This window comes from Gambusia affinis, linkage group LG15 (genome assembly GCF_019740435.1).
Source record: "Gambusia affinis linkage group LG15, SWU_Gaff_1.0, whole genome shotgun sequence".
In the NCBI taxonomy this organism is placed as follows: Eukaryota; Metazoa; Chordata; class Actinopteri; order Cyprinodontiformes; family Poeciliidae; genus Gambusia; species Gambusia affinis.
The window spans coordinates 22,265,714-22,277,819 of record NC_057882.1 but is presented as its reverse complement, the minus strand read 5'-3'; the positions used below and the strand labels follow the sequence as shown (position 1 = coordinate 22,277,819).

At 35.5% G+C, this 12,106-nt stretch overlaps 1 protein-coding gene and 1 long non-coding RNA gene across 2 annotated transcripts; one reads left to right on the top strand and one right to left on the bottom strand.

Moving 5' to 3' along the window:
- The first annotated feature begins 149 nt into the window (after window positions 1-149).
- On the top strand, window positions 150-7,614 carry LOC122844802. Its single transcript, XR_006372936.1, has 4 exons — window positions 150-276; window positions 2,789-2,949; window positions 4,806-4,927; window positions 7,492-7,614. It is a non-coding gene; the product is annotated as an uncharacterized LOC122844802 (long non-coding RNA).
- Window positions 272-8,089, bottom strand: sept4a (septin 4a). Its single transcript, XM_044140564.1, has 11 exons — window positions 7,458-8,089; window positions 6,004-6,100; window positions 5,002-5,088; window positions 4,787-4,910; window positions 3,819-3,953; window positions 3,600-3,717; window positions 2,796-2,897; window positions 2,619-2,715; window positions 1,853-2,015; window positions 1,646-1,748; window positions 272-684 (listed from the first exon to the last, which is right to left on the bottom strand). Exons 1-11 carry the CDS (start codon window positions 7,770-7,772, stop codon window positions 613-615), a joined length of 1,413 nt encoding a protein of 470 aa, XP_043996499.1. The 5' UTR covers window positions 7,773-8,089; the 3' UTR covers window positions 272-612.
- Between the last annotated feature and the right edge of the window lie 4,017 nt (window positions 8,090-12,106).

The following is a 12,106-nucleotide window of genomic DNA, read 5'->3' as shown; positions in this document are numbered from 1 at the left end:
TTTCTGTTTGGCCATAAATGCGCAGTGAAAATGAGCAGGGTGAAGCAGAAAGTACCGTGCCTCACTGATAGGGGGCAGTGCTGAGCCGCACAGACACAAGGAGCAACATGGCTCTTCTACGCAATTAAAAAGACTGAAAACAGACGGAACAGAACAGTTCAAGGCTGCCAGGTTTTTGAAAATGAAAGAAAAGTTGGAAACAAGGACTCTTTCTTTTTGCTAAACGACAGAATGAGAAAGATGTTTGTGGAGAAGGATAGGTAATATAAAATAAAGGTAAGATCATACACGATTTTTCGATATCTTAATCAGAAAATGGGGAGGTCAACCGAAAAAAATTTAATGTCGCCTTATTAAATATTCTTTGCCTCTATATTGTTAGAAGCTTTAATGAGCTTTGGTTCAAATGAAAATATAGCTTCTATACTGAATTTTGAACTCACCGCACGTCACTGTTTGAATAGCATGCAACAAGCTCTCTTGATATGAACACAAACCAAAGCTGAGTTGTCACACAGTTGTCCACTGAAACATTTTTGGTCCACTTTTTTGAAAGCTCTCACTTGAACTTGTCGAAATGGCCGTTTTGCAGAAGATTTAGTCTCTGTTAGCTCAGCAGGTGCCTCTCTGGCTCTGCTGCATCTGCTCCTGAATCCTCTCCAGCACCTCCTGCATCTTTCTCAGCTGAAAGAAGAGCAGAAGAAAATCAGTGGCAGATTGATTAATTCACCTAAGTACAACAAATATGGGCTCCTATGTGACGTCACGTGCGTAAGATCCCTGCTGGAGGGCAAAAAGGTGCTAGCCAAGAAGGATTAGCATTGGTTTTAGCTGTTAAATTGTCAATATAACACGCTAAATCTTAAAGGCACACCTGATATAAAAAAGAAAAAGGGAGTTTGCTACACTATCACAACCATATAAGAAGGTCAGGAACAAGTTTTATTTAAGTAAAAAATAACTTAAGTGGTTAAGTTTTGCTAGCTTGACTTTGACAACTGTAACAAGTAGATGTGATGTGGAATTCGGTGTGTTTCGGTTCATTTAGAAAATAAAAAAGGCGACCTAAACACCGACTATGACAGATCATCAGTGGAGCAGGCGTTTAAATTAGTTTATCAGCCGCCTGTTAGATTTGCTAAAAGCATCAGCTAATCTACCACCGCTGTGTTAGCATAGCTAATAACAGCGGTAGCTATCTACAACAGGGATCACTTATTAATAATCGCAAAATTAACATCAAGCCTAAAAACATTAAACTGTTATGCAGTGAATGTTCTCTTCTTTTTGTAGGAAAGGCTTGAGTGCTTTTTTTTGGTGGCGTTGCTGTCAGTTGCTATGACAACGTGTTTGCGTAGCGTAGCTGACACAGAGAGCGAGAAAAAAACGTGTTTTTGAGTTGTTCTTCAGCGGTTTTTATGCGTTATTATTTTTCCTTTCCTGTGGCGCACTGCACCAAATTAATAATACCTACATCTACAAGTGTCATTTAGGTAACGGAATTATTATGCCGCCGGAGAGCGGCTATGGATGGCATGTAAAAGAATAGCCTTTTTCCCCTCCAGTGATGTGCGCATGCGCGAAATTTCTGGACATAAACAATAACATGCAGAAGTCCATAAAAGTGAGAGAGGAGGAAACACACTTCTTCGTCTTTCTCGAAAATCTGTCTCTCCATCTCGGTGTCAACTGCTGCGAGTGGAAGAGGAAAGTCCACCTCGCTTCCTTCGCGATGCTTCTCCCGTAAACTGAAACAGACAAGAACAAAAATGTGTGCCTCATTCATCAATAACTCCTCATTAGTTTGTTGCATGGATTTCTCCACGCTGACAGGGGTCCTGGCTCCGCCTACCTGCGTTTCCTCTCCTGCACCATCATGCGGGTCATGCTCTGGATGCACTGCGCCCGGTAGTTTTCGTAGTGGATCTCTCGAGTCACGTCCTTCAGGTCCTGCATGTGCGTCCTCACCAGCATGTTCCTCAGCATCAGGAAGTCTGAGTGGATCGGGTTCTCAACTACAACGATTAATGTCACAAAACAGATGCATAAAAATATATTTTATTAAGAAAATAAGTTTTTAAACGATTTAAGGATACAGAGTGATTTGAAGGTGGTTTTTTACACATCTTTTTTTTATAACAAAACTGAAACATCTTACCAAGTATTTTTGTCTAGTTTCTACTGCAAAACTTAGATTTGACCTTTCAGCAAGAAATAGGAGTTTGTTTTAGGTAAATAACTCCTTAATATTGATGAAAATGTAGGCTACTAGCTAAATTATTTCACGTATAACATAAAAGTGAATTTTTCTTATTTCAAGTTTACAAAGATATTTGCTCTAAAAAAACTGGACAAAAAGCACTTGGCAACATTTTGTGTTTACATGTAGTAATATGTAGGATGGGTGTTTGTACAGTTTGTTCACCAAGATGCTTTGGGGAAATTGTGCTGGGAAGAAAAGCTGATCTGCAATCAATAAAAATCAGGTTTGCTACATGGTTCTTAGTTTTCTTTAATAGAATCTTTAAATAGAATCCCTTAAAAATAACAAACAACAACACATTGAGGTTCTATGGGTGTAAAGAGACAAAATACCAAGCAGTGTATTAGTTTCATACCTTCTACCACGCCCCACGGATAGGAGCGACCTCTGAACCTTTTGCCTTTGCTGTCCACCTGGATGTTGCTCCCGATTACAGCAAACGGTATGCTGTCCTGCAAGCAGAGGTCAAAATGTCTAACTGTTAGAGCCTGTGAGGATGAGATGCCACTTTTATCTCGTTTCCAGGTCAAACCTTGAGGATCTGTTCCTGTCTCTTGAAGTCTTCGTCCTCATCCGAGTCGCACTCTGGAAACTGATAGATGTTAATCCCAAACTGCTTGATCTCGTCCCTCATCTGAAACAGAAGAAAACTATCATGGTGGAAGAGGAATAAACAATGATCAGAGGTGGGTAAAGTACCCATAAATTGTACTAAAGTAAGAGTAGTACCACATGTTACATATTTTTACTTGAGTTAGAATATAAAGTATTTGGTAAAACGTCTACTCAAGTACTGAGTAACTGATCAAATTATCAGTCATTTATATTTATAAACGACATCATCAGACGGAACAAAATATTAAGTGGAAATTTTTGTATTTTAAGGACGAAAATGGCAATAATTCATATAAGTAAAAACCAATATCACAATCAGACAAAATAAATTTTTTCCAAATCAGTTACTTTCAATATAAAACCTAGAAACTTTAACAAAATCTGCAGGCGTGTGTCTGAGTCTGGTGAGTTTTTGGGTAAAACATGTTTGTTTTTCATTCAGTGGGTCCAGAATCCAGAAATTTCACTAAAGTAAAAGTAGCAATACATCATAACAAAATACTCAAGTAAAAGAAAAAAGTTGCAAAAATACTCTTAAAAGTACATTTAAAAAAGAAACAGTTACTCAAGTAAATGTAATTGAGTAAATGTAACTAATTACTGACCATAATAAAGAAATAAACGGTTCAGTCAGTTTTTAATAGTACAAGATTAATAGTTACATCCTGGATTATTTTTAGGTTTGAGTAAAGAAAACTACTGAATTTATAAATTATTGTACCTTTAATTTCTTGCTGTAGACTTCTGCTTGCGTCAGGCTGTCGGCTTTGGCCAGTAAAGGAATAATGTTGACTTTTTCATGCAAAGCCTTCATGCACTCCACGTCAATCGGCCTTAAACTGACAGCAGAGGGAAAACAAAACATGATTAAACTCTGAACATGCTGCATGGATGCAGCTGAGGCTGTAAAACATCTTTAGATGCAGAAGTAGGAATGTACCCGTGGCCAAAAGGAGAGATGAAGTAGAGCAGGCAGTGGACTCTGTTGTCCTGAATGTTCTTCCTGTTCAGCCCGCTCTCATCTCTGAAATACTGCTCGAACTGCTGGTCAATGTAGTCTTCTACATGCTTCCAGCTGATGCAAACACATAAAATATCTGTGATTAGAGCAGCAAACCTACAGGAGATGTTTTTAATGCAAGCAGTTTCATGATTATTTATTTTATACACCCTCTGTGATACAGACTGACGTTTAACAAACCTGTCAAAATTAAGCATTAGCAACAAAATAGTTTTTAAAGTTCTTGTATAATTATAATATAATGCAGAGAAAGGAAAATAAATACATAACTGGCAAATAAATGAGGAAAGAAGTAAAAAAATCTAAAATAAATCATATGGTTATTTTAGCTAATTGTTTTTCATTATTCACCGCAAAAATACAAAATCTTAGGAAGTGTTTTTGGTCTAGTTTCTAGTGGAAATATCTTAGTACACTTAAAATAAGGCAAAACCAACTCTTAAGTAACTAGTCAGCAAGATATAAGAGTTTATTTAGAGTCAGTAATTTCTTAATATTAAAAAAAAGTTCTAGTTTCCTTGGCAGATTATTTAACTTGTAATAAGATATTTTTCCCATGTTATCAGTAAAATAATCTGTCAGTGGATTTGTTACTTTTACATCAATATTAATTATTTACTTAAAACACGCTCATACATTTTGCTGAAAAGTTACCTATGAATTAGTTTCGTCTTACTACAAATGAAGATATTTGACCAAAATTACTTGCTAATATTCTGTGTTTTTGGCGTCTGATAAAAATATGTTTTAATGAGATTATATTTGTAAATATGTGTGATTAATGTAGATTTTTGAAGGTGAGGTCTTGGATATTTAGGAGCTTATTAAAACTTTGTGTTTTTCTTTGGGCTGCAGCAGTGGGATGCTGTTTTCATACATCCGCTCACCTTGCTGTGTTGTTGACAGCATCTCCAAAGCCTGGCGTGTCTATGATGGAGAGCCTCAGTTTGATTCCTTTCTCCTCGATGCCGATGGTGTGCTTGATGATGTCGACCGTTAGACTGATCCGCTCTGCAGATTAACCAGAGGTAACGATGCATGCAGAGTTAAAAACTCTCTAAGAAGAACTGAATGGTTGGATAAATGATGAAGGTGAACTCACCCTCAGCGTTGGGAACTTTTCTGTCTTTGTAGAGATCAGTGAGGAACAAACTGTTTATTAGTGTGGATTTGCCGAGTCCAGTCTCTCCTACAATAACAGGAACACAAATTCCTCCAAATATGCTCAGAATAGCACTCAGATCAGACCACATAACATCTTCCTTATTATTTTTATTATTATTAAGTAAAAAATAACTGCCTTCTAATCTGTTTGGGGACAGATTGTATTGGGTTTTCTTCCACAAACGTGGAATTATTAGAATAGTTATTTATTTATTTTCAAGCGTTTGCTCTCAAACTAATATTTATAAACTGAATATTTGGCGTTCAAATTAAAAATTTTGTTTGGAAGCTAAATATTTAGCTCCCAACTAAAACACTACCCACAGCATGATGTTGCCACCACCATTTTTTTTCTCCAAATGTACTGATAGTTATGACCAAAAACTTTATCAGACAACGAAAAATTAAGGTGTTTTCACCATGAGTGCATTTAAAAACCGTAGCGAATGTTATGGTAGAAATTGAGAGTTATTAAAAAATAAAAGCCAAAATAATCCAGAAGAAAATCCAAAACAAAAAATGTGATACAAAGCTGGCCAAACTAAATGTTTTCTGAACAAACGTCTCCAAGTCAGATAAGACAAACATTGGTATTCCGACCAAGAATATTGGGGCATCTGTTGAGCACGGTGGTGGTAGAATCATGCTGTGGGCTGTTTTTCTTCCAAAGACACTGATAGATTTTACAAAGCTGATAAATAAATGATTAAGATGAAGAACTGCCTTCAATTTTTTCAACTTTAACTTGAAGCAACAGCTGTGTGTCAAAACACTGACACAACGATCCCAAAACCACATCAACACTGAAGTAACATCACAGCACCAGAAGAAAAAAGTGGATCAAATAAATCAATAAAAGTAAAGAATGATGGAAACTTCTGACTGGAACTGCCCTGTGTAATTCTAGCAGCATAATTAGGTTATTTTTTTAAATATTCACCTGCCACCATCAGCGTAAAGGTGAATCCTTTCTTCACCGTCTTTCTGTGAACCTGGTTGGGCAACGTAGCAAAACCCACGTACTCTTTGTCCTGGTCCTGCAGAACGAAGACATGAACGTCATATTAATGCTCAGCAGATCCACATTTCAGCATCATGAAGCAACCAGTTACTGCTGTGGCCTTCAACAAACCCAATTCGATGAATCTGTGAGGATTAATCGCACATAGTAAATGATGGTTTAAGACAAACATAGGACTGAGGCGTCCATCTGTGAAGTTATACAGTAAAACATTAACAGCTATAATTTGGTTTAGTTAGCCTGTGACAGAGAAAAAATATGGGTGTTAATTTTTTGAAATCACATTTTCACCATGTTATTCATACATTTAGAAATATCAGTGTTCTTAACTAAATATTTAATTAGCAAGCTTAATATTTTAGCAAACTAAATATTTAGCTTATAAATAAAAAAAAAAGTCATCAAGTTAAATATATAGGTCTGAGCAAAATATTTGGAGAATAAATATTTAGTTTGAAAATTAAATGTTTAGCTCGGAGCTCAGACTTAAATATGGAAATATTTAGCTGGATGTTTTCACATTAGTGATTTATTTAAACTATTCAGTATTTACAAACTAAATATTTAACATGTTAATTGAAAATTTTGTTTAGTTAACATGGTTAAAAATCAACTGAAAAATGAACACCCACAATTATTTTCTTTTTCACAGGCTAATTATTGCTGTTAATTGCTTACAGTAAAATGCCAAATATTTATGTAATATATTTAAATATTAAATTTAATATTTAATGTTTAGTTAGGTAACTAAATATTTAGATTCCAACTAAATGTTTACGTATGAGCTAAATAGTTAATTTTCAAACTAAATATTTATTTTCCAAAGTGAATATTTTGCTTATATTTAAATATTTAGCTTGCTAACTAAGCATTTAACTTATTAGTTAAATATTTACTTTGGAACTTTGACATTTATAAATGTATGAATAACATGGTGAAAATATGATCTTGAAAAATGAAAACCTACATTTTTTTCTCTGACAGACTAAATAAAATAAATGAATACTGTTAATTTTTTACTGTGTAACTTTACAAACGACCAGAGTAAATAAAGGAAGGAAACTCCTCAGTTTATACCAGGGGTGTCAAACTCCAGTCCTCGAGGGTCGGTGTCCTGCAGTTTTTAGATGTACCACAGGTACAAAACACTGAAATGAAATAGCTTAATGATCTCCTCCTTGTCTAGAACAGTTCTTCTTGCTAATGACCTAATTATTCCATTCAGGTGTGGTGCAGCAGAGGCACATCTAAAAGGACTGGAGTTTGACACCCCTGGTTTACACAAATGTGTGAGGAGAAAGTGTGAAGGGCTGCACAGTAATAGGCTTGAGAGAATAAAACGTTAGAGCTCAAAGTCGTCAAACCAAACCTACCTCTGGAGAATCGTAAGGGTCAAGATGTCTCCAGGGACTGCGTGGCCTCGAGGCCGGGCTCAGAGGAGAGTCCAGAGAAACCTGAGAGACAAGCTGCCTCTTCAACGGGAGAATCTGTGACGAGTCCCGTCCTGCGTGACTGGGCCGGGGAGGGACGGTCGGAGAACCGGCAGGGCGAACTGGACGGGATGGAGGAGGCGTTCCTGGATACCCGGGCAGCCTCCCGTTGGCTGCAGTCGGAGGTTCTTCTACATCCAAGCGGTCTTGGTTCTGTGACTTTTCAGCTGAATGAGACACAGGAGGTAGATCCCTCATGGCGTAGGGGAACTGTATGTCTGCCTGGTCTTCGATGGAAAGACTGGACAACTGGGAGGAAATGTCACAAAGATTGTTTCTTTTCTTTTACAGTCTACTGCTAAGACTTCATATTAATAATAGGGAAACAAGTACATCCACTACTGTCAGCGAAAAAACTCCCAGTGAATAAATAGCTAAATGTGAAAATGTTGCTCTGCAACACAAATAACTCATTTAGAAGTATAGCTACTCCTAGCAATGGTCATCTCCTACCAAAGGTCATTTATCATTGGTGGAGCGATACTGACCCCTACTGGGAGCTATATTAAACTGTGACTGGCGCTGGAAATTAACATTCATTACACTGAAAAAAACAAAACCTTACAAAGTAATTTTGATCTAGTTTCTAGTGAGTATATCTTAGTTCACTTGAAGTAAGGTAAAACTTACTTACAAGTAACTTTTCAGCATGATACAGGAGCTTGTTTTAAGTAAATAATTACTTAGTATTGATGAAAAAGTACTTGTTCCATTGGCAGATTATTTCACTTATAACAAGTCATTTTCCTCATAAGTGAAATAATCTGCCAATGGAACAAGTATTTTTATGAAATTATTGACAAATTTGTCAAATTGTCAGATTATTGACAACAAGCTCCTAGATCTTGCTGAAAAGTTATGAATTAGTTTAGTCTTATTTTACTTGTTCTAAAATATTTCCACTAGAAACCAGTGGAAATTTTTTATTTTTTTTGTAAATATAATGTTGTAGGTATGGAAACAAAGTAAGAAAGGGCCCACTGATCTTCACCTGCATTGTTTGACTACAGTGTTTTTACTCTGATTAGATCTGACCAGTGATCCCATTATAACGTTAAAAAGGAACTCATCCATCTGTCAGGGCAAGAGGACAAAAACCTCCCTGGAGTTCACGGTCACCCAGGTCAAACTACAGACTGTGACAAGCATCTTTATACAGGTCATTATTTATCAGCACAGCCTCCAACATCAACTGATTTTATACTCCACCCTGAACGCAACATCATCTACTCTATGATAAAATCTGAGCCAACTATTAGGCTTACTGTCTTACTGACTTGGTCTAATGACAGAGAAGTGCAACTCACAGAGCTGCAGGTCTGATCAGGGTTCATCTGCCATCCCTCTACCTGTCACCTCTAATTACCCAGAAAGCTCCTCAGCAACAGGCTTAACCCAGCTTCTAATACTCTAACAGGGTGGGGGTTGGAGAATTACCTCCTAAACACACAAACAATACACTCTAACAAACAAGTGCATTTTAAAGATAGTCCTACCTGCTTTTCTGAAAAAGCTGTAGCTTCTTTGAACAAGGACAGCAGAACATTAAAACATTAGTATAAAGGAGAAAATTAGTTGCTAAAAGGAATGTATGAAAATAAATGAGTATGGTTAATGTGGCATAAGGTAAACATAAAGCTGGCAATTGAAATAAATAATTAAGATTATAATAAACAAGCGTTAAATAGCACACAAAACATTTGGACAGGCTCTTGAAGGTGCTTAGCATGAATATTTCAGGGTGATTCATTTGTAGTTTAAATAGTGAAGTTATTGCCTCACTGCCGAAAACTTTAATAAAACAGAAATACATGCTAGAAATATGTAAATGTTAAGGACTTACCTTTTTTATTGCTACGGAATCTGACCGGAGAGGACATGTGCTCCATGGTGTGACCTGAGTCCAAACTGACCCCAGATCGGCGACATGCGGCGCCCTGCTGCTAGAGCGCCTGCCAGTATGGCAAGCCATTACGTATTTATTCATTGGTCTGTATAACAAGCCACCTGCATATATTATCTAATATACTTCATCTTAATTTTTGTCCACTCTTTTGCAATTATACCACAATAATTAGCTACTTGGTTGCTCTCAGAGGAGCTTAGCTAAATCCAGAAGTATTTGCAATTTCAAATAGTAAGAAAATCATTTTCATGGTAAATTATAGGACTACCAGATCTCTGGATATTGGCTGGGTTTTTGATCAAACATGAATCAAACAAAAGATTCACGTTTGAATCTTTTGAATTCACGTTGAAAAATGTTGCACTCTTTTTAATTGGCTGTTTTTAATATAAAGCTACTGAAGTAAAACAGTTACTTGATATAAACATAATCACGTATAGCTAAATTAGATATTAATTTAAAATATTTTTGCAATAGTTTAATAAACTTATTGTCTTTAATTGCTCAATCAGAGAAGCTTGCCAGACTCATTTTAATGTAACAGACCTCGTCCCACATTTTCTAACAATCACATTATAAATGTATTTTCTTAATTACTTCTCCTCCACTACCTAATTCAATGAAAATGTTGTTGAGAAAATAAATATCCACTTCTTAAATCCTGAATCAATTAATTGAGAAATAAAAAATATTTCTCGTTTGCCAGCTCCCAGACTTCTCTCCATTTTCATTGGTCGGTCAGAGGTCAAAGGTAAAGCTGATAACCTTAGCGCGTGAGCATAACGGCTTGGTACTGCTTCGCTGAATTTGTTTTTATGGTAATAATTTCAAATTTATAAAATATAGACTGCGTTAAATAACTCTTTCTTGGTGTTTATCTGCCTTTTAAGTCAATTTTAGCCATTTACGCTGTAAGCTAGAAGGTAAGCTAGCCAACTAGCCAGTCAGCGTAAACATTTTTTAAATCTAGCTCAAACATTTCGCAACGTTTAGTTAGCTTACTTAGCAAGAGAGATATATTTTGAAGTGACGTTTTCTGTTGTTGTCTTTTGGCTAAAGTTAAGTTTTGTTCTGTATGAGACAAGTTGCTATGTAGCATTAGCCACCACCTGATGTGGAGGTGGGTTAAAAAAGCAAGAGAAAAACGGCCAGCTAAAATACCCAAAACTTCAGGAACCATAATTTTAAACGTCATTATTTAGTATTTAACATTGAATTTGTTAAATACATGAATATTATTAATGTATAATTTTAAAACCAGGGCAAATGTTATTTACAGTCAGACTTTATGCCCTGCACTGTCTCAGAAGGAAAAGTTAGCATGTGACTCAGAAATTCAAATATATTGTAATTGTAAAAACTAGTAAAATCTCGATATTACAGCTTGTGTTTATAGGAAATGAGTGAAACAGCTTAGAGCACAATATATATTTTCTGGAAAAATGTTGCAAAATCTAGCTGTAGATATAATAGGAAAATGTAAATCACAGTTTTTTACCAATTCAGTTAGTCTCAAAAATCTTTTTTCAAACAAATTTGAAGAAGAATAATCTTTGTTGAAATTATAGAGACATTATAATATAAAAATAATCCGTATTTTTGTAATTTGGTTTTGACAATGTCTACAAATGCTTTATTTTGAGGTAGAGATGCAGCCAACAGTTTTTTGCTTTTACAGGTCTGACCTGGTGATTTTATGTTTATTTGTACTCAAAATAGTGTGTTAATTGATTTGTTTTCAAAACAAAAGTTGTGAGAGGCATTAGTTTAAAAAAATAACCATATTGAGTATTTTAAAACAGTTGAGTCATGACATGAACACTGATTAGTTTTTAGAAATTTGCAGCAGTGTTATTTTTAAAGCTTCTTTTTTGAAGGTTTAATCACCCTACTCAGTGACTTTACTTGTTAAATTAGGAGGCCTTAATTTTCTGGAAGAGATTACGATGATTGATATCTCATCACAGAATATAAATAATAACTCCTGATGGTTTTGTTTCAATTTGCAGGGACAAGGGGACATGTGGACAAATGCCTTGACCAGATGACCATGATTAACCTTAAAGCATAAATCAGGTATTTTCTACTCAGTCACTTTTCTGTACTGTCTTAATATAGTAATACAGACTTATACATCAGAAGGTGTACATATTTTTGTATATTATCTACAGTTTAATAGCATTAGTAGTTATTTTGTAGCTCAGTGTATGGGACAAGACATAAGATAATCTAAATAATAATTAAACATACCTTAAAGAATAAAATAACATATTTCACAGCATCTGGACCAATTTGAAATTGGAGCCATTTGACAATTTGAGCTTATGACAGACATGCTCTTGCATATCAAGTAGTAAACAGTCCTTGCAATACAAAAAGGTTAAATTGTGTGCTTGAGGTAATTTATAAACCATGGAACTATAACACAGTCTGTCAAAAAAGAGCATCCATCCATGCAATTTGAAAAATTTCAGGACATTTTTTCAGAAATTTTTTGTTGTGAAAACAAAAATTTTTACAACAAAAAGTTTTGGTTGTAAAAAATACTGAATTAAATTCCTTTTGAACTAGGATTTTGCTTTGCTACTTAAATACTGGTTTATGGACTGCACAGTCCATAATATCA